The 26,927-nt window shown below is 44.4% G+C and overlaps 1 protein-coding gene across 2 annotated transcripts in view; it reads left to right on the top strand.

The window, feature by feature from the left end:
- The window catches only part of COQ8A (coenzyme Q8A), a 47,749-nt gene that overhangs the window by 14,544 nt on the left and 6,278 nt on the right, over nt 1-26,927 (top strand). For both annotated transcript variants that reach the window (XM_082480177.1, XM_082480176.1), the window contains exons 3-10: nt 1,007-1,417; nt 2,670-2,736; nt 11,076-11,150; nt 18,293-18,415; nt 22,834-22,919; nt 24,039-24,179; nt 25,368-25,449; nt 26,832-26,925. In XM_082480177.1, coding sequence (XP_082336303.1) covers nt 1,007-1,417; nt 2,670-2,736; nt 11,076-11,150; nt 18,293-18,415; nt 22,834-22,919; nt 24,039-24,179; nt 25,368-25,449; nt 26,832-26,925 — 1,079 coding nt within the window. The remainder of the gene's footprint in view (nt 1-1,006; nt 1,418-2,669; nt 2,737-11,075; nt 11,151-18,292; nt 18,416-22,833; nt 22,920-24,038; nt 24,180-25,367; nt 25,450-26,831; nt 26,926-26,927) is intronic.

Here is a 26,927-nt window from a genome sequence, read left to right as displayed (position 1 = left end):
GGCCTTCTTGCTTGAAATCATCAGTGTTGTGGCCGCAGTGCCCATCTGTAAACAGATTCCCCCCGCCCTAATGTTGAGGTTCAGAATAGCATGAGACCTGCTGAATAACAGGAAAGACCATGTTCTGTTTTTTTTCTGTAAGGAGGGGAAATGTAATTAGTGTTTAGGGAAGAGCCTAAAATATGCTGCCTGCTTGCCTGACCGCAGCAGGATGCAAAATCCTGTTGATTGGCTGTAATAGTCATCAGTTCTTCTATGGTATTGTCGCTACTGAGATAGGTGACTAGAGTATGTCGAGTGGCAAGTGAATAGGAGATAATGCTCTGCTGCCTTTTTTTTTTTTTTTCTACATTGAGAAGTGGTGGGAAATATCTGGACTTAGTGGGGCAACTCTTGCAGGTTAGGACAAAATAGAAGAGACTTGCCTTGAGTGTTGCTGTGTCTGATGCTGTTAGCCTTGCTTTAAGCACAAAATTTTATTTACTTTGGGATGACAACAAACCTTGCCATAGGTATCTGGTTTTGTTTCGGGTAGCTTTGGGCTTGAAAGTGCTAACATTGCATGATAGGGACAGCATGGGAAGACAGAGCAGGGTAGGGGTAAGAACTGAATATTATGAGGTTTAGCTTTTTGTTGTCCTTCCTATGTATATCTTGGGTGAAATTGTAGCTCCCAACACCTGTTATTCCCAAGCAATGTATTGCTTCTAGTGAACTTCACAATTAGTGACCCGTCCTGGCAGTGTATGCAGAACAAGGCTTCTCCATTTATGGGTATTTGAGAAGCTGTTAATGGATTTGTCCCATCACTGGGGTTGAAAGACTGCCAGTGATCCCAGGCATCCTCAGTGTCATTTACTGTGAATGTCTGCAGTGCCAGAATCTCCACAAATTACTTTTTGTGGAGACAGGACAGCCTAGCTGCACATCCATCTCTGAGAACCATGGGTGGGCAGGGAGCAGGTTTTAAGTTCCTTTCTTAAAGTATTTCTATTATTGTTTGCAGGAACTAGGCAAACAGCAGGAGAACTTAACTGATCTCAGTGAGGATTTTGGGAAAGACTATGACTTCTCAGCCCGAGAGTCATCAGATGCTGCAATGGACTTCTCCACTGCCCCCGGCAAGCCTCATGAACGCAGCGGTGAAGGCCCTGCTTACTCTTACACTACGAATGGACCTTTTAAAAGTGTTGGTGAGACTGGAGATTCTGGCATGGGTCAGAAGCCTTTCCCTCCCAAAATGGATGCAAGGTTATTTGGAGGCTTTAGGGACCCTGGAAATCCTTTTGCTGCTGCCTTTGGACAAAATAGGGGTTTTCACCAAGACCATTCCTCTGTTAGTGGATTAACAGCTGAAGATATTGATAAAGCCAGACAGGCTAAAACAGGTTCAGAGCAGAAACCCTACAAACAGATGGTATGTTGTTGCTTTAATTAAGGATTCTCGGTGTTATGGTTTCTATACTGGACTGTCCTTACTCACATTCTCCTGTGTTTCTCATTTCTTCCTCTTCTGCTATTCCCTTTTGTGGATGCAAAAGAGGGAAGTGTCTGTGCTCCCCAATGCTGACCTGTGATATTCATTCTGTCAGTAGCTTTCCAGGCTCTCCTTTCACACCTGCCCCCTCTATATGAGCTATTCTGATATGAGAGAATGTTTAAAAAGCATACGTAGGGTTAGACTTTGTTTTATATTAACAGGAGCTCTCCTTTCATTCACTGGACTATGAGGGTTCAACACATCTATTGATGGGTGTTGCAGTAATGAAGGGTCTGTATTTCACCCTGTGTTTTGGGGTGAAATGTTGAGAAGGTGGGGACAGCTGTAGGATACAAAGGTTTGAAGACTGACCTAAAGAGTCCATCTTCTTCTTGAAGGGCCCTCTTACCTTTAGCTAGTTGTTCTGCTGTGGTCATGAAGAATGAATGGGACCTAAGCTCCTCTTAGTGAAGGCTGTGGCTTCCTGTACTGTGGAGGGAACGTTGCCCTGAGCATTAGTTGGTTGCAGAGTAGCATAGCTCACAGTTGTTGCTTTAGGGCTTCATGCCCTTGTGTTAGACAATGCAGAAAGCCCACAGCAGAATTCACAGTGGAGATAGTTGCCGTCTGCTCTGACCTTCTGCCTCCTTCCCCAGACCCAGTATCAGATGCTACTGTGGGTTCGCTCACTTAGGATATTGCATTGATGTAACTGTATGCTTCTGCCGCCCCAGCTGTTGTGCGTGGGGGAATTATCTACAGTACTGTGAAGCTGATAAACTTCCACAAGTCTTAATTCCATGTGTGGAAGGGAGTGTGTCTTAGAAATGCGCTGCTGCTCCAAGTTCAAAATGTAAGGGCTACTGAGGTGAAAGTAAAAACGGGGTTTCTAAACATGGCTGTCAGCTTTTCTATCTTTCCCACCCTCTTGTCTGCTCTTCTGCTTAGTGTATGTTTGTGTATGTTTCACTTTGTGGTGTGTCTGTTCTGCAGTGTGTTCACTTGAAAATCTCTCAACATACTTTATGCTCGGTGTTCAAGAAAAGCTTTCTGTAGCACAGAGTTTTTCAAGTGCTTTCAAAGTTGCACTCTGAATTTGCAGGTGTCTGACCATATGCCATATGCACAGTGCATTTGTGGATTTCTTTTCAGTTTTCTCGTTTTTCCTTTCCCCCTCTTTCTGCTGCAGCTCAGTGAGCGGGCCCGGGAGAGGAAGGTTCCTGTCACAAGGATTGGACGGCTCGCCAACTTTGGAGGTCAGTTTGCACACCCACATTTGCAAAGTTACTACACTTGCATGGACTGATTAATGCCGGGCTATGACAGTGCTCCCACTGAAGCATTAGTTGGTTTTATTTTCTGGTTAAACTTGCCAATAGGAGAGTGCTTTCCCACAAACAGCTGGCTAGCTCAGGGCTTGATTTGGCCTTTTTCATTACAATTATGGATCTTGACCGTCAGTCAGGATGAAGTTATACTTTGAATCCTATCATCTGTCACTCTTTTGTCATATCTTAACTGCTACTGTGATAATATGGCAAAGAAAAAAAGCTCCCTACCCAAATAGATTTTTCAGATGCATTTAGCAAACTACCTGTAAGCAAGAACTACAGAGTTGGCATGGGTATTCACTTGTTTTAAGACGGCAGGCTGATATACTCCTGGAGCTTAGTTTTTGTATACCTTTTCTGAAACTGGGGGCGGGAAGTCACTGAAGAGTGTAGGGCAGATGATTTAGGAGTACATAGTAGAGCTGCACATCTTCATGGTAACACATACTGGGCTGGGCTGTATTAAGGAGAGGGAGAGAGAGTGAGGTGCAGGTTGCTCTCCAGTCTGTACGAGTACCCTGGTCCTGCATATGTGATTTCACTTTGAGGAAACTCTTCTTCTAGTCCTTACAGTATGCTGTTACTGTCAAGCATAGCCAGCTGGAGCAGCTGTTATTTTAAATAATTTTTCCCAAACTTATCCTTGCTACTTCTCTGAACAGTGGTTAAATATAAAATATATCCTTTTCGTATTTATTTTTGAGGGTGGGGAGATGATAATAGTCAAGGCTTGATTTACTTGGCTGTTGCTTATAAAATATTTTCTCTCAGGGAGGATGTAAAGTCTGAGCTTGTAAGATCAAGTGAGCTGAAACCTATGTGAATTTTATTTGCAGAATGGGACTTACTATGTTAAAAAGCAGCTAAATATCTTCAGTAGTATTAACACATGGTGCTTATCTAATGTTTTATTTCCAAAGCCATCACAGGACTTAACATGTTCTTGAGAGAAAGGAAACTATCATTGTATTGCAGGCGGAAAAGATGGTAACAGCTAGTCTTACTTAGCTAACCATTCGATAAGTAGTCTCTCTGTTTTGGTTTTGTTGTTTTTTTTTTTCGTGACTGTAGTATTTTGAGATGACAGTAACCTATCTAGGTTGTGAACAGACTCTCCTAAGTAGCATATCCTTGTGGCTCTTCTGATTCTCTTCCACAAAATTTGATCCTTGTGTTACAGATCCCAGAAGAAAGATAAATAGCCTGCCAAATATAATTCAGATCAACAATTATATAAAAAAAACACAATTATTCTTCCTCTGTGTGTCTCTTTGACAGAGTAATATGCACACTAAAAGGAGCCGAGGGCAGGGACTGATTCTGTGGAGTGCAGGAATAAACAGCAAGTGAGTTTTGTGATATCATAAGGTTTTAATGCTGGTCAGATCTCTTTAACCCTGTACCTTACTGCAAGCGCTCTGGCTTCTCAACATGCTTAGTATTCCTGGAAGGGAAGCAGGATTCATGATCTGCTTTTCGGAGTAACAAGGCATCACTTTAAAACGAACTTACCAACTTTGTTTTTAAGCTCTAGCAGCATACAAGTCTCTGTTGTAATCTAGCCTTGATTTTTATGGAAAGTGTCACAACACTTCTAGGTGTCATCTTCCGGATTTATCTGTGGCTGCTTGCTGACAGCTGGTGGATGTGAAGTGGCAGATGACCAAATTTTCTGTGAACTTTGAGTTCCAGTGCTGTTGCTGTACGTTCCAGCTCGGCACCCAAGGCTGTTGCATGAGGAAAGGCTGACTCATGCTTCAAGGGGAAATATAACTACCTACCTGTTTTCTCCTAACCTCAGGTTAAAAAACAAAACAACCCCCACCACCACCAAACCAAAACCACGAGGGGAGAGTAAGAAAGAAAGAGTTGTTTATAAGCAGCATCCCCAGTCATATCTGTGTGTCACCTATTTTTTGGTCTTGCCTTTCCCTCCAGTTGTCTGTTTTATATGCTTGAAATAGCTTGCAAGACAGAGCTCTTGCTTTCAGACTGCTTTTGCAGGGACATTGTTTTGCAAATATGGTGTTCAGATTCTCTGAGCTCTGCAGTCTCCTGTTAGCATTCATTGCTTATCTTTCCCTCTGAATTTTTCCTTGCAACAGCAAAGAGAAATACTACTGTCAGTGTGTTGGCTAACAAACAACAGATGTGGCCTATAGGTAGGGTTTTTTTTTCCAGTTTAAGGTATCCCTTGGTAATATTTTGGTAGGCTGGGTAATGCTTGCAGAAGGTTTCTGGGGGTGTGGTGAGTCTCAAGTAGTGTGGGCAGCCCCACGTGGGACGGACTCTGCCTGCTGGGGGTACTTCTACGTGGTCAGATCTTGATCCAGACTGATATGAGCTTTTAAACAACCTCCATAACTGCAGGGGAAAAAGGGACCCCATTGATAGTGAGGAGCAGCTTCTGTTTGCTATTTACTCCAAGTTTAGAATGCTTTTTCCAACCTGCACATGGCCTTGAGAGAGCCGGTGCAATTGTAAAACCCTGTCAGCTAATTCTAGTATGGCTTTTCCTGACTGACTCTTATCTGATGAGAAATATTCTCTTCAAATTGTGTCTTTATGGAGCACTTTAAATGCTTAAACCAGGAAACATTAGCTGATGGCAAGCACTGTGGTGCACCATTGACTTTTACCTGGTTTTGATTGCTCTGATGTTGTTGGTGAGCTTTGGCTTACAGTTGACTGTTTTTCTCTTAGATGGTGAGCGGGGGAAGGTAGTACTTGTGTGCCTCTCAGCTGCTTATTGTCCTCACTGACAGTCCTTTCTGAGCTATTATCTCAGGAGTGATGCAAGAGGTAATGTGTACAATTTTTAAAAATATCTGCAAGCTGAGGAGTGAGGCTGATTAAGGGGGTCTCAGGGCACAGGAGGCAGTTTCCAACTGAGATAAGAATTGATTTTTGCTTTACTAAGATCCAACCCAACCTAATTTTATTTTTTTATTTTTTTATTTATTTTTTTTTAGAGAGAAGGCAAGACAAGTTTGAATTAAACTAAGTTTCAAAGCTCAGTGGTAGGTCAGTTGGAAGTTCCCTGTGCCTGCAGTGTGTTCTCTCTCATGTGTTTCCTCTTGTCTTGCCTTTTCAACTGAAGTCAGGAACAAGATGTGGGATGACTTAATGAGAGTCTCCAGTTATATTATTGGGTTTTGGGAGCACCTGCTGCTGCTGAGGGATGATGGTTAACAGCTGGAAGGAGTCCTTTTGCAGGGCACATCACTGTTAACCTGTGGAACAGTAGTGACCCAGTTCTGTCCTTACTTCCTAGGACAGTCAAACGATCAGAATTAAATAGGGGATAGCAGGGTAGGGAGCATGATTATTTCCTGCTCTACCAGTTGCCTCTTCACATTTCCTTGAAAATAATTAAGGGCAGGAGGCTGCTCCCTATCCATGAGGGAGTGTAGTTTAGAGCAAGTAAGCTTTTTGTGCATGATTTGTTTCTTGTGCTTTGGGGTGCCATCTTCATTTGAAGACCCCAGGAGGTCATTGTGGGAAATACGGTTGAGGTGGATTCTTCTCCTACCACCTCCACACCAGTCAAACTAGCATTTGACTTTTTTCTTTATTTCTATATTAGAAGAACATAATTTTAGTCTTGGAGAGGATGGAAAGATGTTGAGTAGATCAAAACCAGAGTTCATGTTAACTATTCCTGGGGTTCAGATAGCTGAGTTCCCATGCTATTGGCATGATCCCATTCGCACTTGAATGACTCGTCCTCCTGTCTTCACATGTTTTTTATTGTCCCTCCAATGTTATAGGGAATGTTGATCTCTCAGCTGTGGTGTCAGGACACTCTAGTGGGTGATGGACAAATTAGTAACAGGAGGTAGAAGTACTTGGACTGCAGAGTTTGCCTGGCATCTCACCTCTTCTGGGAGCAAAGAACATCTTTCTGGAAAGATTGAAAATAACTTTCTCCAATGCTTGCATGTAATACTGAGCTAATGTTTCTCTGTCATCAGCATAAGATCTGCTACTGAACTTTTTTTGTCCTTCATAGGTATTTTTGTTTGCTTCTTGCAGCAGCTGGAGTGACTGCTGGTAGCTGTATTTATAGTACTAAATATCATCCTTGATTTTTTTTTTTATTTTATTTTCTTCCCAGGGTTGGAATTGGTAAAACAGATTTTTCTGTAGTTTTTTGTTCCATGGTTGTTTTGTAGCCTGGTGGGTCATCAGTTCCACCCACACAGCTCTTGATTATTTCTTTATTTCCATTCTCTCGTCCTTACATCATTTGACTTTTCTAAGCTGTTTCTGTCTCCCTTAATCATATTCCTGGTTTGCAAGTTTATTATTTTAATGATATAATAAGATCCTTTTGCAATAAAGAAAATTCAAGAAGCTTGTAGTGAAGTCCAGATCTAATGTGATGGTAGCAATTTTGCAAAGACAATAAAGCTAGCCTCCTGAGGTTTCTTATTCCAGTATATACAGGACTGACAACTACAGGACTCAGATTGCCACATGAGTAACAATTGAGTGTGGCTTTCTTCTGGGGAGCATTTAATGCTCAAAGCTAGGGGAAATCCATGCACAACTGTCTGCAGCTTGCAGCGTGTTCTGTGTGGTGCCTGCGGTGTTTGACGTGACTGAAACCAGGGCACAGGCTGCTCCAGGACAGGGTCTTACCCACCCCTGTGCTTGGCAGGCTGAGCAGAGTGATAACAGCCCATTCAGTCTCCTGTTTGTTTTGTTGTGTCAGTTGCTGAGCAAGAGGATTCTTCCTGAAGAAAACTGATTCCAGATCATCTCTTGATTGGGCTTGGTTTGAAGTGTAACTGGTGCTGGAGATGCCTGGAAAATGTCTGAAGAGGCACTCTGCTGGTATAAAACCAAGTGGTATTTTCCAGGCCTGAAATAACCTGTCTGCATACAGTACAAAATGCAGGAGTGTGACTTTCTAGAGGTGCTCAGGATGTTATTTTCCAAGGTGCTGAACCGTGGCTGTTCAATGATGCTGAACATTGTCCCAAAATTATGAATCTCAGAGGAAATACTCATCTGGTTGACAAGGAAAATGAACACTGTCAGGAGTGACTTGTGCAAGGTCAGTAGGCTAGTGGCCCAGAGAAGAGCGCTTTTCTACAGCCGTGCAGGTTCTTTGGAGGGATGACCTGTTTGTGGTAACAGGTGAACGGCTGGCAGCTAAGCCCCATGCAGCTGCTCACCCGTTTCCTCCCACAGCAGGACAGAATAGGAAGAGCAAAAGTGAGAACTTGGGAGTGGAGATAAAGACAGTCTAATAGGTGAAGCAAAGCTCTACGTGCAAGCTAAGCAGCAAGAAGAATTCATTTACTACTCCCTAGGTGTAGGGAGGTGTCCAGCCGCTTCCTGGGAAGCAGGGCCTCAGCATCTGTAGCAGTTACTTGGGGAGGCAAACACCGTAACACCAAACATCCCCTCCCTGCCTCCGTCCTCCTTTCTTCAAGGTTGTACTGCTGAGCATGATGTTATATGGTAAGGATATGCCTTTGATTTGGGTCAGCTTGTCCTGGCCGTGTCTGTCCCTCCGTGTCCCCCCCCAGCATCTTGCCCACCCCCAGCCTACTCATTGCAGGGGCAGAGTGGGAAAAAGAAAAAGCCTTGATGCTGTGCAAACACTATCCAGCAACAGTTAAAACATCGGTGTGTTATCAACACTTATTCACAAATCCAGTACATGGAATGATACAGGCTGCTATGAAGGAAATGAACTCCTATCTCCATCAGACCCAGTACACAGTGTTATTTGTGTTCAAATAATACGTGCCTAGACCAGAGCCTTTCAGACGGGTGGGTGATAAAAAAGGCCTGGAAAACAAATCTGATGGGATTTTGGGAAATGTCTTGTGGCTGTGAACCCTCCTGTCCAGTACTTGCCTTCTGAACCCTAGAGTGTTACTCTGGTCTGTGACATGAGGAAGGGTTTTTGTTGTGTGAGCTGTGTGTGCTCCAAATGCCACAGTGAATGAAATTCAAGTTAATAAGAAGTTCAGGGTCAGAATGATCCCTAGTACTGCTGTTAGTGGATGGAGTTATAGCCATGAGGAATTTAGGCCATTATTTGATTTCCTAATTTCATAATTCTTCTGATAATAGCTTGGTAAGAATAACAGAGTAAAGTAAGCAATTGAGACTTCTGAAAAGTGGCAGCTCTTTCTAAGCCCTGAATGTTCGGGGAAAAGACCAAGTTTTGGCATTGCTTCTTTGAGAAATACAACTTTGAATTGTTACCTGTTTCTTGGTCATAGAAGGTTACATATACAGCTGACTTCATTTTTTGCAGGCTTGACTGCTAAGAAGCAGCAAACGCCCAAGGTGCCCTTGACCCTGCACAGTCCCAGGAGTATTATCTACCCTCCTGCTACCACATTTAGAGCAGGGGTGCATATGCCTTGAGATGTTTCCAGGTAGTTAATGAAGACTTGAAGTAGGAATGCTGCATTGCATTTTTGTGTAATGCCCTGAGCTAAATATCCTGCTGCGCACTGTGATTATAGTTTGAAGGTGCTTGAAGCCTTTGTTTAAAATTCAGATCTTTAAACCTTAGCAGTTGTTTAACAGTAAACTTGTTTATGCCTGGCTTTAGTTTATTTGAAACAATTGTTGCCTGATGATTGGAGTTCATTTTCTAGCAATTTAGACAGAGTGGACCAGTAAGCAAATTGTAAAAGCACAAACCAAAATATTTCGGTGCTTATTATTAAGTATTATAATAGTTAAAATCATGGCATCCTGTGAAAGTTCTATTTTTCTGAGTGTAGATTCCTGTATTATGCCATATGCTCTTAGATTCATGTACAATGGATAATGAAAGGTGGTCTGACAGTTAAATGACATGGGAGCAGCCCTGGTGGCAGTCCTTTTGAAGGCCTTGTAAGGTCACTGGTGCCTCCTGTGCTTCACCTTATGCTGATTCTTTGGCCCAGTGCATGTAGTCTGCAAGATTGCAGATGGAACTGTTTCTGAAGCAGACATACTGTGCAAGTTTGAATTTTTATTGGTAGAGGTGGGGTTGTAATTACCTGGTAGGAGAGAGGAAAAACTCGATAAAAGATGAGGTTCAACTTGTTTGTGCCCAGGCTTCCTCACTTGAGACTACAGAACGTGTGCATGTGTTTCCTCCTGCACACATGAGCAAAATGCCATGTGCTGGTCAGCTGTGCTTCCTTCATTGTACTCATTGTCCCCTGCTTGTTTTACGGGGGAAGCTGTCCTGTAGTGCCTCACGAAGGGCTTGGGGGGTGCTTGGAAAACGTGCACCCAGTACTGCTAGCAGTGTAGGAGTAAGGCATGCCGGGATGCACCGTCACTGAGGAGATGGGAGGGAGCACCAGCTGTTCTGGTTACCCATGTCATTTATTATCCAGCAAAATAAATACTTTGAAACTGGGAAGGTAGTGAGACCTTTGGTAGTACGGTTTATTGCATGATTAGATCTATGTCTCATTTAATCTCCAGTGGCTTTGGTCAGGTTAGTGGAAGCAGATAACGCTCCTTTTGTAGTTGTAGCTTAATCTGTGGCCATGAGATAACACCCTAGAATTCCCTGCTTGCAAGGTTGATAGTGCATGTGGAGTGCTGGTGTTTGGTCTCGTGGTCTTACTGTTGCTGTGTGGGGTTACTCCCCGGCACAGCTCCTTGGGATTGCAGGTTACAATACTGCTTGCATAAGGTGGGCCGCAGGAAAAACATGTTTCTGTTCATCATAGTCAACGAGTACGTGGAAGTCAGACAGCTAATAAGCACAAATAAACCTGAATGCTTAGACAGTGGGGTCACAGAGCCTTGAACTCTACTGACAGTGGCTTCGTCTAAATGTAGTTTTGCCTCACCCTACTGTGGTGATATGGTGGGGGGTGAGGAGAATTCTGTTGTTTCCTGAGAATTGTACTTGGAAAACGATGTTAGTGAGATTTATTTTTTTTTTTTTTCTTCCCTTCTTCTACACTCCATGATTGAGTCTACAGCCGGACCACAGCCAGAGCACAGAGCTCTGAGTAGCACTTGTTGACATGCTTTATAAAAGCCAGATGTCCCAGGCTGGCCTAGCCTATGATACCTGGCTGGCATGCTGGGCAGAAGTACAGGAGAAAACTGTTCAGTGTCAAACTTCAAGATGACTGTTGCAAAAGCCAGGATGTTCTAATCAAACTGTTTTGCTGCTGTGTATTTGACTGTGTGGCTGAAGGTTAATTACAAAAAAATGCCTCTGTATGTGGCTCAGAAGGTTTTTTTCTGACCTGGGTCTCTTTCTTCTTATTTTAAAGGACTAGCTGTTGGTCTTGGCATTGGGGCATTGGCAGAAGTTGCAAAGAAGAGCCTTAGACCTGAGGAACGCAATGGTAAGCTCTTTCTATATCCTTATTCTTCTTTTTTTCCCTTTTTTTTTTTTTTTCTTCCCCAGACATACTTTACCTGCATTTGCAAGATGTTATTCTTTTGAAAGCTGAGATGGTGAAGCAGTCAGAATAACAGGGGGATATGGGTAGTTCTCTTACTTCTAACATAATCCTTGTCTACCTCCAGACTTCTCCCATCGAAGTACACCACAGCCTCACTATGTAGACAGAGTTCAGAAGTAAATGCGAGAGAATGAGTTTATGCCAGCACGATTCATACAGCTTACTTTTCCACAGCCACCCCTGAGTTTGAATACTGTCCCTGTTCCCATTTGTGGATTGTCTTGGACTAACATTTTTTTTGAAACTGTTTAGTGAAACCATGTAGTTCTACCAGTACAGAAACTAGATGAGCCTGTATGTCTGAAAATTTTGTTAGTGGTTGCAGTCTGTTTGAAATTCATGGATGTCCTGCCTTGGAGGAACTTGGGAGGATGGCTGCTCTCTTAAGAGAGACAAAACACTTAGTGTACATGTTAAATGGCAATTATCTGCTTCCAGTACCTATATTTTGCCTTCTTCTAAAGTATTCTCATAATAGGTCAAAAGGCTGTGCTATGCAAATTGACCTGATCCTGTTTTCTTCACAGCTTGTTTGAAGTTGGAGGTAAAATGTTCCTAAGTTGTACCTGGCCATGTAATGGTGGCTTTCTTCTAAGCTTATGTGCTGGTAAAATATAATGGTACTGAATGGTTGTGCATGAGTGAATGGTTTAGGGCACAGAAAGTACATGGTGTTCTTTTCTAGAAAACATGAGATAACTCTAAGGCTTATGACTTCATTCACTTGTTTCTTACCCAGGAAAAGCTTTGGTAGGATACTGCAGAATGTAAAGTTCTCTGTTACAGTTATTGCAGGCTGTTTGGTCTTCAGCTGGTCTCTCTGGCTTGGCTAGTATGTTTGTGCATTTAGATTATTTCCAGTGACTGGAGGGAACTGATGAAAGGGTTAAGGACTTGCAGCTAGAAGTAAAAATGAAATCAGATTGTTCCTGGTTTGGAGGCATTGCTCTGAGATAATGACAACTGCTGTGTCCTTGTAATTTTACTCTGTGGCCAGCAGTATTCTGCTACAAGGCCAGTTTGTGTCTTCCTCCTTGTCTTCTTTAAGGGTGGAGAAAGGATGGAGACTGAGATAGTGTGAACCTCTATTCCAGGAGGTACTGGAGTGGCTGAAAAGTGAAGAAATTTGGAGGAAGAAGAACCCTAAAAAACAAACAAACAAAAAACAAAACAAAAAAAAAAAACCCAAAACCCAAGCAACCAACAAAAAACCACCAAACACTGACCCAAAACCTCCAAAGCAAAAAACCAACACCCCAGCAGATCATAGAATCATAGAATGGTTTAGGTTGGAAGGGACCTTAAAGATCATCTAATTCCATGCACCCTGTGACAGGCAAGGACACGTTCCACTAGATCAGGTTGCTCAAAGCCCCATCCAGCCTGGCCTTGAATGCTTCCAGGGATGGGGCATCCACAACTTCCCTGGGCAACCTGTTCCAGTGCCTCACCACCCTCATAGTGAAAAATTTCTTCCTAATATCAAATCTAAATCTACCCTCTTCCAGTTTGAAGCCATTCCCCCTCATCCTATCACTACATGCCCTTGTAAAAAGTCCCTCTCCAGCTTTCCTCTAGGTCCCCTTCAACTAGGCAATGCAGAGCAGCCCAGCAGAGAAAAACAATCCTTGGCAAAGAGTTGTTGTTTCTCTACATGACCTGAGATGTTTGAGGCTGGGTGGATTTCTTTGATTTAAAAGTGTGCATTCAGGCGAACGTGGCCCATCCTGTAGAGAATCCTTGAAGGCTTCTGCTTTCAGTGCTTGTGATGTTTGACAGGTTGTTCATACCTGTTGGAAGCTGATGACTTGCTTTGCTTTAAATGGAGAAATTGCACAACTGTTGATATTTCTCTGCTTGCCAGATATTTTTTAATTGGGCACACCCCAAAGTGAAAACATGAGCTTGTAGAGCTTTGAGATTTGAGAGAATAACATGAGCTTTGTTTCTCTTCCTTACAGCATGAGAAAGGATTTTGTTTATTTTTTTTTCTTTTATAGGGCAACAGACACTTTTTCCTTGTAATAAAGCAATTGCACCTTTAGGCTTTTTTCTTCTTGCTAGGGAAACTGTGACTTTCTCCTGTAACTATAACTTGGTGCCGGAAGCCTGCTCTACAGTCTGAGTAATTTAATTTTCTTGAATAAATATTAATTAAAGAATAAGGGAATGAGAACTGCCGACTTCGATGCTAGGCAAGGGAGTTAAAAAATAACTTGCCTTTTATTTTTAGCTGCCTTGCTTTCATTCTTGCTTTCCCTCTTGCCGTCATGTCTGCTTAAATAAAAGCTTGGAGCAATGGTTACACTGTGAAGGAGAAGGGTAGTGGGACTGAGAATGAGCCAAGAGCAGCAAGTACGGAGGTGAGGCAGAAGTAAAAGATTATTTCAGCCCTCGTAGTCCGTTGGAGCTTCTCAGGCCAAGGACACAGGAAAGTCTCCAGGTGACTCAACTACAGCCTCTAGCTAGTGTCCTTGGAGGTGTTTTCCACAGACTTTTACAGTGATGGGTAAGTCTGCATGGATGAGAACTCTCCTCCATGGGCTCTGCTCCTGCAGAAATGCATGGCAGAGGATACGTACATAGTTTTGAGTCCAAGATCCCACTTTCTTACTGTTCTTCTGGCAGGATCAGCCTTAGCTGTTCTTGGGGGAAATCTCTTGCACAGGTACCTCTATTTCTTTAAAAATACCTCGGCACCCCTTTCATGATTTCAGCTTGATGCATTTGTGTCTAAGATTTCTGTCTGCCAGCACCATAAGCGTGGGTTAAGGGTTAAGACCTGTCTCTGAGAATGACGTATTGTCCTGTTCTCTGGAAGCTCGTAGAGGATGTCTTTTTCTCTCCCCACTGCCGCAATATTAACAGTAACTTCTTGGCACTTAAAACTTAAACAAGTGGAATGTGTATATGCCCAAAGGCATGCCTAAGAATTTCATGCTCTCACTGGCATCCAGGAGTGACAAGAGCGAGCCTTCTCTTGGTTATCCTCCTCTTGTCCCGTCAGTACAAATGGAAGGGTCTTCACACCTCTAAAATGGAGTTTGAAACACTGTTCCTTCAGGCATAAACTGCAAGCCAGAAACTCCTGAGCTATAAGTGATCCTAGTAGCATAGCTTCTACTTGCTGTTATCAAATGGATCCACCACAAATGTCTACTGCTCTCCTACATGTTTTCTAGCAACTGTGCTAGTGCTGATCTGTCTTTTTCTGCTCGATTTCCCCATCCTTGTTTAGTAGCCACAGGGCCCTTCTCTCTCTGCTTTGGATTGTCTCTGTTTCCATAAACAATTTACTACTTAAGGGATTTATCCTAGAACAAAAAAGGCTGGTGCAAGAGTTTTTGAATTTCTCCCTTCTCCATCCAAGCTTAATGTCCTGGACATAAATTCTTTTCACTGCCAAATTCCTTTGAGTAGGTGCAGGGTTTATTTTTTTTAAGGGCTTGAGGGCCTAATGCTGCCCTCCTGAAGTTCTTTAAGTGCTTTAGTTCATCTTATTTTTTCAAAAAGAGGATGGTTATACTTCATTTCCATTGGGAATTTTCTTGGTAGGCTGATGTAGCCAATTAAAAATAACCTCCTTGGTCACTGGTGACCTCGATGGCAGTCTCAGTATTTGAAGTGCGTATCTAAAGTGCAAGGCTGACATGGGGTGGGAATAGGAGGGTAGAATAAATTTCCAGGAATAAAAAGGAAAGAGTGCCCAGACAAATAGCTGCCATTACTAGTAAAGAGACTCTGGGTTCAAGGTCAACTTTGTAACTTATTAATGACTTGTACTGGGCCGTTCTACTAGGCACTCTGCAAATGCCAGGATGGGCAGAGCCCTGAAGGGCTGGCAGCTGGCCTAGGTTTGAATGTAAAGTTGTTTTCTCATGAAAAGGAATAATGCAGTCTCCTTGAGTTTTCAGTCTTAAGTGCTTAGGCTATGTTCTTGACTCTTCCCTTGCCCCAAAGTTAGTGTGGCTGATGGTCCTAAAAATACCTACACACAAAGTCCAGTGGCTAGTTCTCCACTTGACAGTAGCAAAGGAGGTGGAAAACCAGTGCTACAGCTCTGAGATGCACACAGATTTTGAAGGGTCCACACTGATTCTGTATTTGGAAAGGAAGACGTGGGTCAAGCATTCCTGAGGGCATCTGCCTGCTACCTCTGCTGGGGAAGAGCTGACAGTCTCCAGGCACCGTGGCTGCAGGAGCATTCACTTCTGAAGTCTCCTTGTTGCCACAGCTTGTTTAGGTGTGACTTCTATTTGCCTTTTTTTCTTTTTCTGAAGTAGGTAAAAACACCCAACTTTGTGCTCTTAAGATGGGGAGGAAATCTTTTGTAGCATTGAGGTACCTGCAGTCTTTGGGGAAAAAATTAACTTTACTGAAAATTGGCATATTTTTTTCATGAACTTGCTGGGGTTTATCCCCACTTCCCTTCCACCTAGCCTTGGAAGCCTATGTCTGTTTTCTCTCTTGTTTTTTCCTCTTCCCTTGCCATTTACATAATCCCACTTTTGACTCTTGCTTTCAGGTCTCCTTCTTGTTCATGCCCACTTTTAGCAAAGCACATAAGCAACAGCCAATCACGTGCTCTTGGGCTGCCTGGTGATCAGGTAGTCCCCCTGTGGGCTTGACTTCAATGAGAAGCACACCAGGAGAAGAGGGTGGGCAGTGCCTGTGTTTGGTTCTTTCTTTGATAAGACTCTTCTAAAATTGTCAGGGTTCATTGGCTACTGGAGGTGACTTTAATCATTAACTAACTCCTTTATCCTGCTGCAGACTCAAAGGAGGATATTTTTGTGTGCAGGTGGTGTGGAGGAAGATAAAGAGTTGACTTGGTACTTTCCCTAGCTCCCGTGTATCTGATGGAGCTCATACAAGGGATTATTTGCCTCATCATCACTAAGGATACAGTTTTCCTGATAGGATTTTTAAGAGCCAGATCTGTTAGCTGGCTCCAAGCATTCTATGCTTCAGAGCCAGATTTTCACATGGGCAAAGCCAGATCCTTCTGCCCTGGGCAGCTATACCTTTCAGTCTTTCAGATGCTTTATGTCCAGGATCCAGAGCAAAACGTGCTCTGAGGGTTGCTGTGTATGATGCAAATAGTGACTTCTGGGGCCCTCCTGCTTCTCTATGTCTTGCTCTCAAGAGCAGAATAGTTATCCTGTGTACTCCCTCCTGGTGTTTTTATTCCTTTCTCCTTTCCATGTGCATTCTTTACTTAGGACAGGGATTTGTACAGATAGATGTCCCACAGGCAGTGCCATCTTGCTGCTCTCCCACAAAACAGGTAAAGGAAAGAGGGGGGCTGAAGGACAGGGGAGGACAGGGTTTGGTACCTCTGTGCACTGCCAGTGGTATCGCTTCTCTAGGGAAAGTTTTGTAAGCAAGCCAGCTGCTTGCAGGGGTGAAGGGTGTCTGGCAGATCAGTAACAGGCTTAACACCTCAAAATGCTACCAAGTTGTGTGACAACCAGAGTTTAGACAGCAGCTACTTCAGTCTGACTCGCTTCTTTTTCCTGTCCCCTGGCCAGTCTGAGCTCCCTCAGCGTACCTTCCTGAGAGCTAGCTGGAGATGGAGAAGATCTCTTGCTACTGTAGTCCCTATATGACACATAAGTAATTTCCATCTGCCTGACATCTTCACAGCTGTTGCAGCTGCGTGCCTTTTAGGCCCTGCTTGTTGTATATGGGGGCTTTAGCTGTTCTGTCCTTAGTACCCTTTGCTCTGAAGCACTAAAAAAAAAAAAAAAAAAAAAAAAATGTAGCTCCCAGATCAGCATACCAGCTGTGGGCCCTGCAGCCTGGCTGTAAGACCTGACCTTCCTCCTGCTTGGCTCTCCAGCAGCAGGACCCGATCTGCAGCCCCAAGAGAAGTGGTTGCCTGGTGCCTGCCTGCCTTGTCCCTGCTCTACTGGGAATTGCCCTGGAGAAGGAGTTTTGTGTTGCTTCTCCCAAAGGGACCACAAAATGGAATCAGGGTGGTCTTCCCTCTCCCTTTAAAAAAAAAAAAAAAAAAAAAAAAAAAAAAAGAGGTACTTCTCCCTGCCCTTATGCCATATAAAAAAAATAATAAAAAAAAAACCACAACAAACAAACAAACAAAAAAAAAAACCAAACCAAACCTGTTGCATGCTTGGAACTGTGGCACTAGTGTGTAGATGGCTGCAATGACCACACAGTGAGCCTGTTGGACATCAGGCTTTACCCGTTCTTGGGGAGAGGAACACATGTGTTTGAGTATATATATCTTGGACCTTGTTCTGTGCAAGCTGATGCTTGCACGACTGCTGATGGAAGTAAGGACAGAATGGTTTGGCTTCCTCCCTGCACGGCCTCTACATGCAGTCAGAACTACATTGAGATATTCTTCTGTCTAAAGGCAGCATCTTTCTCAGTAGCATGAATAGATGGGAAAGTTGCATCTGATCTCTACAGATGCCCAGTGCACACTGGATGTGCAATTGCACAGCAATATGTGCTTTTTGTATAAATCTATTTCTTTTGGGCAAGAATTATTAGGTATGAGAAAGGAGATTTGGTGCTGGTGTGAATCCCTGCTGCTACCCTAAGTGCCAGTGCGTTGTCAGTCTATCCCAGTGTGCTGTCAAAGCTTTTGACAATTCCTTGCTGTGGTTCACCCCTACTGCTCTTCTGAGGCTATGGCTATGCTGCAGCCTGTGGTGTGGGACTTGGGAGACCTTTATGCAGTGTTTTAGGCTGAGCTAGCCGCACAGCGAGTTCAAGCACCAACATTACTCAGGATCCTGGACAGATTACATAACCTCTTTGGGTGTCTGTGCTGCTGGGACATGCTGCTGTTGGCCCTCAAGACAGTAATGTCAAAGTCGGCACAAGACACGTGTCCAAGTGCAGTCTGTGCCCCTGGGTTGCAGTGAAGACACCAAGTGTAGTCCTAGTTTGATTTCTGCAGGGAAGGGCAAATCTGTTGAATGTGGACTAACACAATGGATTGAGCTCACTGAGGTAAGGGTGCTCTTCATCCATACACTTTCTCTCCTCAGGAAAGAAAGCGGTGATGGATTCCAGCCCGTTCCTGTCAGAGGCCAATGCAGAAAGAATCGTGAGAACCTTGTGCAAGGTCCGGGGAGCGGCACTGAAGCTGGGACAGATGTTAAGCATTCAGGGTAAGTGGTTGCATAGGTCCTCAGCTATTGTCCTTAGCAGTGCTGCAAGGGTGGGCAATTGATTTCTTGTGATACGTGGTCAGCCATCTGGAATCAGTGTCAAGCAAATGTGGGGAGACTAGACAAGTGGCTTCTCATGTGAGGGCGGTGATGGAGATATGTTTGATTCAATTCAGTTTATTCCCAGTATGAAATAACTAGATGTGTGCACTATATAGCACCACTTTTCCAATGCCCCTATTGTCAGGTGCACAAGTGAAATTGATTGAAAATTGATGAGAAGCAGAGCTATATCACATTCTATACACAGGTGTCCTGCTAGAAAGGAGGAGGACGATGACAAGAATATGATCCTGTTCTTTGTTCACCAAAAGTAGTCAAGGTTATATCCACAGCCCTCTCCCATTACAGCATGTTTATCGCTTACATGCTTTGTTGGCACTGAAGCTTTGCTGGAAAGGCCAGTACAACTGATCATCTCATCAGGTATAAAACACTTGTTTTCATCTTGAGGAGACTTCAAATTGGCACGTACTCCATGGGGCTCTGAAGTCAGTGATCACAGGTGAAGATATGAGTGGCATCAGGGTCTGCACTCAGCTGTTAGGTTACTCCAGGAAGATAGCAGGTGTGGTGAATTCAAACCTTATCTGGACCTGTCCACTTCATCTTCCTGCCCATCTTGATAGGGAAGGAAAGAACCAACCAAAAATAGCTGTTACACTTGTCTGGAAATAACTTACAAGATGTCACTGAAACTGAGTCAGTGTCTGAGTGTTTGAAGTACTTGGCTTGCTTGGCTTGTGCTTCTACTTGGATTTTTGTAGGTGTTGACTGATGAGGCTGGATCTAGTATTGTATTAAATAACTTGGGCTAGCCAATAAAGCAAGACCAGCTCTCTGTTCCAGAGAGTCCCAATTGTGGCATTTCATCGTTCTTCATTTGCTAATGACTTGTTTTAGGTGCGTGCTAGGCTGATGGCAACATTAACAAAGCTAGGTGGGAGGCAGCAGCTGCTATGTCAAAGGCTGCAACCCATATGCTGTTTTCTCACCCTCTAGAAACTGCCAGGTGCCAATGACTGGTGGTTTACAGTGCAGACCAGGAGGAGCTCTTGTGCTCCTGGCTTTTTGCAGCCAGTGCCTCTGGTATGTGGAGTGAGTGAGCCATGTCTGGGAATCAGGTCTGAAGTTAACTTGTCTACCATAGGTGGGGATTTATTTAAAATTCTTAAGATGCTATTGAGTTGCACCTGATGTGTGCCCAGAGCCTGGTCACAGCTGCCCCAGGCTTGAATGTGAGTGAAGAGGGAATAGCTGTGAAAGGCCAGCTCTGAGGAGCAGAAATGCTCTGGATTTTTGACACTTGCCTGCTGTCTCCTAATGTTACTGAGGTCTGGCAGGAGTGTCAAACACTTGCCGATTGACTTCACTCATGTGTCAAGAACTACAGGCCTTTAGCAACCTCAGTGGTGCTGCCCAGCCCTCATTTGTCTCTTGTGACGAGTGTGTGGAGTGCTGGAATGCCTGGCAAGAACACAGGCCTCTGGTAACCTTGCTGGGGCACAGTTCATAGAATGGTTTTGGTTGGAAGGGACCTTGAAGATCATCTAGGTCCACCCCTCTGCCATGGGCACCTCCCACTAGACCAGGTTGCTCAAAGCCCCATCCAGCCTGGCCTTGAACACTTCCAGGGATGGGGCATCTACAACTTCCCTGGGCAACCTGTTCCAGTGCCGCACCACCCTCATAGTGAAAAATTTCTTCCTAATATCTATTCTAAATCTACGCTCTACTAGTTTGAAGCCATTACCCCTTGTCCTATCACTACATGCCCTTGTAAAAAGTCCCTCTCCAGCTTTGTTGTGGGCCCCCTTCAGATACTGGAAAGCTGCAATAAGGTCTCCCCTGAGCCTTCTCTTCTCCAGGCTGAAATAGTTGTGGTGAAATAGGTTAGACAGTTCCAACAGTGCAGAGTATCTGGTTCTTGGGCTGGCTCTTTGGACAGGAGGGCTTCACACAGTTCCTGCCACTTCATGGGCTTCTCTGTGGCCTGATGAGTTTGAAGTGGCCTCTTCCATTAACAGGGATGTGTGCTAATTGAGCACTGGGGCTCTGTTGCCTTGTCCAAGTGCAGCTGAGCACCAATGAGCTAAACCACCCAGAAGTTACAAAGCAGTGTCCTTAAAAACTCTGATGTCTACTTTTGGTGGTCACTGTATTTGTTAGGGACCCACATCCCTGAAGGTCATGCACAGAAAGGATTCCAAGGGCCCAAAATCATCCTGTGTTCTGGCATGTATGCTCTGGAAGATGTTGGAAAGGCAGCTGCATTTGCCAGTTGAGAGTGCCCAGCCTTGACTTGTGCTTTGCGTTTTGTTCCAGTAAGGCATCATCAGTTTACCACAAAGACGTATAACCTTGTTCATCAGCATGTGGTAAGCCTTGTTTTGTCAGAGCTGCCTCTGCAGCATGACTGATTTTTTTAATGTTGCTGCTGAGTTTCTGTACAGTCAATCTGGACTTGCAGGTTTCTTCGCTATTTGGCAGTGCGCTAATGAACAAAGCAGTGGTGGTCAAGCAGCCCCAGTTAAGAATGCCTTCTCAGACTAAAGGTTGAAATATCTTCTGAGTTTTTTGGATGTCAGCAATAAGCAAAATAACAGAAGTTGATCCTCAATGCCTGTGGCAGACCCTGATACCTTGACACAAATGGCTTCTTGGGAGCAGGAGTCATTTTTAGTGAGGTCCATTCTCTCTTTGCACAGTCATCCTAGGAGGTGCAGTTTATCATGTTACAGCATGATGGCTAATACTTTCACATACCCTTGAGAACAGTTTTTATAATGTTCAGAGGCTTGGCAGTGATACACTATTGATGACAGAGCAGAAGTTTCAGTGTTTGGAATGCGCACGCAAATGCAATGTCTAGCCTTCTTGCAGGTTATAACGTCACAACGGGAGTTTTACTCACTGTTCCTGCAAAGCCTCTTAATCTCTGACTTGCAGTGACAGAATGGGAGCTCCTCTTAAAAATTCCTGTTGATTCCACAGTGCAGTTTTGTTAGTAATTTTAACTGCTGCTCATGGCTTCAGTGGGAATTTGTAAACAACGCTGAATATTAATGTCACGTCTCTGCATTATGTATCTTTTTCTTGCCATTCCTTTCCACCCCTCTTCCCAGTGGCTGTTTATGTCTTGTTTCCTGGGATAGACTTATGGTTGTACGTGCATCTGTAGATGCAGAGGAATGATAGATTTTTACTTGAATGTCCCAAGCACATGTGGAGATCAAGTTCTCAAGATTAAGGCTGGGAGCCTGGACTTTCTCCCACTGTTGGGAGAGCAGCAGATAAATCTAATTGCTCCATAAGCCTTTATGAAATGAAAAATTTGCCAGAACTGGTGGCTTTTCTCTGGGCTGTTGTAGAAACCTTTGCTCAAAGGAGAGGATTAATCTTTCAAGTCCCTCTCCTCTTTCTTATGACTGTAAATATTTGCTTACTAAATCCTTCTGACTCTTAATATAACCGACTTTTGGCTTAGCTGTGTTTTCTTCTGCCCACTTGTAGCTGCTTTGCATTTGGGTAGTTGTTTACAGTAGCAGATGCTGAATCTTGATTCCTCCAAGAGTTCAATACCCATGTAAGTGGTGTTTTACCATTGCATGGCTTTCTAGAGAAGCTGCTGTCCCTTAGAACAAACTGGATTAAACCATGCTATGAACCTGGGAGTGCTGGGATGACTCTCCAGAGCGTTCCTTCTGTGACCTGTCTTTCCATGACATGGTGGCCTCTCCTACACCTGTGAATGCTGTACTGCTCTCAGAGAGAAGACGGGGTGGTGGATGACAGAGGCTTGTGCAGAGCACTCTGCTCTTGGGTTTGTGCAACCTGCCGTCACACCAAAAGCCTCTGTGCTGTGCAGAGCTGCCCCCTGCTCTCGCAGTGCTGCCAGACAAAGCCAGGGAGCCCTATGACAACTGATGCTTGATTCCAAAGTATAAAAAGCTTCTCAGCATGCTTTCTAGTGTATTCATACTTAGTCTTTCCCTTGGCAATTGGGAGAGGGTGCACAGAAACTTTCTCCTGCTGGAGCAGGCGTGTGGCTTAGGAGATGTTTGTGTAGTACGTGGGTTTTTTGCAAGACTGAAAAGGAAGGAGTAGCTTTTTCCCTTTATTTTGCTACTTGTGCACAGGATTTCTGTTTGTCTCCTTTCTAAAGCTGTGATGCCTCAGCTGCTACTTCTGGGTATGGAGAGTTTATAAACTAGAATTTATTTCCAAAACATTCACTGGGGTGTGCTTGGGGGCAGGACAGCCTGGCTTGTCTGAATGCAGGTGCATGATTCTTCGTGTGCTGAAGAATTGGAGAATGCAGTGCCCGCACTGACTGCTGTGTCACTTTACTTTGGCAGATGATGCCTTCATCAACCCCCATCTCCAGAGAATTTTTGAGCGTGTACGTCAGAGTGCTGATTTCATGCCAATAAAGCAGATGACGGTGAGGAATATTCTTTCCTGCTTATCAGGGGAAGAGGGACAATAAGAGAATAAATGTCACGTATGACATACCCCTGTAAGGGAGGTGGATGGGGATCTTGGAGTATTCTTTCAATAAATGTTGCATGTTTTCAATTGTGGGTGACATCTTGATTCCTTATCTCAATTATGTGCTGCCTTTTCTCTCCAAAACATTGAAGCTCAGCTGTAGACAGAAGGGGAAAATGTGGGGTTTTTAATGTCCTGAGACTATGCTGATGGAACAGGAAGTTGCATGCAAATATGATTATAGGGTCTTGTTGAATGTAGCCTCCTTTTCTGTTTTCTCTCTTGTCTTTCTCATGGACATTAATCCAGTGTCTAGAAGTGCCTTCATCCCACTTTAGAAGCAGACTTACAAGCCTTAGTGTGATGGAAAAATAACAGCAACTTTGTCCTTACTTTTTTGGTTAAATCTAACCCACCATCAAGAAGAGCCAGAATGTAGGGAAAGCAAACTTTCTTTGCTTATGTACATGGTCTCTCTTTCTCTCTACTTCCCTCTGTAAATTAAATGTGAAGGGTGATGCAAAAGGAATTGCCAGCACTACTTATATTCTGAAAGACACTGAGCAGACACAGAACTTAAATACGGCATTCTGGCAATGTAGCAAAAAAGCTGTTAAAGCAGGCTGTGATGTTTAATTGTCAATATTGCTTTAAAGGCAGTCATTCTTGTATGCCTGGATTGCTTCTGTTCAGCTTGGCAGCATGATGAAAGAGGAGAAATATCTAACTCCTTGCTCATTTTCTGGAAGATAACAAGTGGCACCAAAAAGGGGACATTTATATTGCTATGGCAGCAGTGTTTGTGCTCAAGATCTATGTCCTTTAGGGCAGAGAAACAGAACCTCACACAGATCTGATCAGCATCTTTTTAGTGTTGGGGGAGCACTGCTGGCTGGACCACTCCTTGTGATGGCGTGCAATGATGAGGAAAGGAATACAATCTAAAAAGCAGGGTATAGGTACTCAGAACTACTATAGGCTGTGTGAGTCACCTTAGAGGAATGTGATTTCCAACAGTGAAAATCTTAAATCTTTTACTTCCCATACCCTGATGCTTTATTTTTATTTGTAGAAAACTCTGAACAACGATCTTGGCCCCAACTGGAGGGATAAACTGGAGTCCTTTGAAGAACGCCCCTTCGCTGCTGCTTCCATTGGTCAGGTTCACCTGGCACGCTTGAAAAATGGGAAAGAAGTTGCCATGAAAATCCAGGTGGGCTTTACAGAGCAGTCTTGTCTCTTGTGCCCCATAGAAGGGCAGGGGAGCTGCATAAGTATGTTTACTGCTAGACAAATGAGAAGCATTTTAATGCAAGTGAAAACTTGGCTCTAGCGATATCTTACCTAGTGGAAGCAGAAGGGAGGGATAGAAAAGGTTCTGCAGCTTGAGCTGGTCTCTGACTTCAGATGAGTCGGAGACTTCTCATAGGTGTACCACTGCAGTGTGGGGATAACGGTGGTGAGGGACTGCTTGTACTTTTAGGCCTGTGTGCAAGGGTCTTGCCTGCTCCATAGGTCAGTCCCCTCTCTGGGCTGTGCACATGCCCCTTTCTGGCCACAGTCCAAAAGTTAAAGAAGTTTTAAGTGACAAGCAGGCACTGACTATTGAGCAGTGGCAGTCTGAAAATGTGGGAGGGTATTCACCAACTCACACTAAAGCTGTCAGCAACTTCAAGCAGATATTTCTAACAGAATTGAGTTCTGGAGCTGAAACCCTTTGTAAAACACTGTCTATAATCCAAAGGAGTGAGGTCCCTTGCTGACTGAGCAGGTTCCCAGGCAAAGTTGGTCATCTGGTTGGTGTTTTTTGTAAAGTGGGGAGACTTTAAAAACAGCATGGATGGGTACTGGTGCTGTCTCCTCAAGCCATTTGTGTCCAAAGTACTCCCTGAAGTCAGGCCAAGGTAAAAGCAATGGAAAGTTAACCCTGTAGCATCAGTACACATTCTGTCCCACAGCAGTATAGGCTGGTTCTCTTCTTGATAGACATGGTGGGAAAGAAAAGGAGGCACCTTTTGTTAGGACTGGGCTGGGGCCTCACTGCTTGCCCTACTGCTGTGGATGAAACACTCTGGGACTGTCAGTGGCACGTCTTAGAAAAATGACTGACTGCCACCTCTGAGATTTGTGTGTCTGGTAGCCTTCCATGTATTGGAAGAGTCCCTGTCAGAGGACCTGAACAGACATCTTAGCCTGTCTCTGTCCCCCATTTTAGATGCTGGGCTTTAAATAAACTTTTAGAGGATGGGTGTGTGGCTCGGGTACACCCTGGTTCATTGCCAGGTTGTAGGTGGCTGTGTTGTGGGGGTCAGTGGATGTTGAGGTAGAGGGTATTTTTATCTTACTCTCTACAACTGGGTTATTTAGTCTCAACAGTGCCCTCTCCCATTCTGTCCTGCAGTACCCCGGAGTCGCCCAGAGCATCAACAGTGATGTTAACAACCTGATGACTGTCCTGAGCATGAGCAATATTCTCCCTGAAGGTAAAAAGACAGAGGCCCTTGGCAGCCCCTGTGTTCCCGCTGGCACCCATTGAGTTCTGCCAAACCCTTTCAAGCAGTGCATTACATACTTCTCTCCGTAGACTGGAGGGAGGAAACAGTGAAAAGGACTTAAGAATTGCTAAGTCTGCCTGGGAGCAGATCTCCTGCAGAAAGCAGGAGAGGTAGTGGATGTGGGAAGTGGGTGTGGGGCCAACTTGGGGAGCCATGCTGTGCTCCCCTCTCCTGCTGTAGAGCTGCCGCTGCCTTTGCTGGGCATGTGCCTGCTCCAGTATCCGCTCAGTGGGGTGGGAAGTGCACCTGTGGTGTTTTTTCCTGGCCAGTAATGTACACTTGTCTTTGTGTGCTCTTTACAGTGATGGACCTATAGGGACTCTTGGAAAACTATAAAGTGCTGGGGTATACTCACTTTTGATGGCTTTCTAGGCATGAAGTGTGGGCAGTGTTCAGGTTAGGTACTCTTGCTTTGTCCCTCTGACTTTCCGGTATGTTTGGCAGAACTCCTTCCCATGTTTCCCGTAGCCCTCCATGCTTGTCATCCTCTGCTCTTCCCAGTTTTTCTCTGTTCTGCCCAGTCAGAATTGTGAAGAGGTGGAAAACTGTTAAGACTTGGAGCTTGTGCAGTGTCTCAGCACGGGGATAAGTCCCTTTTCCCACAAGGAATGCAGGACTTAATACTCATTTTTCCAAATATGTGCCTGCTGCTGTTGTGAATCTTAGAGGGACTGTACAAATACTGCTTTAAAATCAGACTGGGTGCTGACAAAATCTGGGACTGTTCTCTGGTGGCTGGGCAGGGCCCTGCAGAGGCTGCTGAAGACCAGCTGTGTCTGGCCCAAGAAGTAGATTGGTTTTCCAGCTCTGAGACTGAGAAGACTGGACTTGGCAACTCAGGCCCTGTCTACGTGCTGCTGCAGTTCACTGTCTTAGTCATGTTGAGTGTTTCTGTTAGGCAGTGCCTGCTCCCAGTTGTAGGCAGATCTGGTTTGGAGCCTTCTTTCTGCTTTTGCCCAGGGTGGTGTTTGGGTCCTTCTACTTCTTGGTGTGTGTCTCTACACAGTCACACCAATACCAGGAACGGGCAGCTTGGGCTGTGGGGTGGGAGCTGGGGAGGATGGAGCCCTGCTGTACAAGAACTGTGTGGATGTACCTTGATTTAGGAGTAGCTGCATAGCCTGGGCCTGGGATGACCTGCAGAATCTGTATCTAGCTGGAAATATACTTTGGCTCTCTGGGGCCTCTTGTACTCTTCAGATTGGAGTTGGCTGGATAGCAGGTTGCTCCTCAGCTGCAGCTCTGGAAAGCTTAGCCTGAGGGGCTCCTTTTTTCAAAGTCTACACTCCTCTCTGCTGTTTGACTTTCAGGTTTGTTCCCTGAGCATTTGATTGAAGTCCTGAGCAGAGAGCTGGCCCTGGAGTGTGACTACCAGAGAGAAGCTGACTGTGCAAGGAAATTCCAGT

Source organism: Vanellus vanellus (genome assembly GCF_965231255.1).
Source record: "Vanellus vanellus genome assembly, chromosome: 3".
In the NCBI taxonomy this organism is placed as follows: domain Eukaryota; kingdom Metazoa; phylum Chordata; class Aves; order Charadriiformes; family Charadriidae; genus Vanellus; species Vanellus vanellus.
This window is presented reverse-complemented; position numbering and strand designations above follow the sequence as displayed.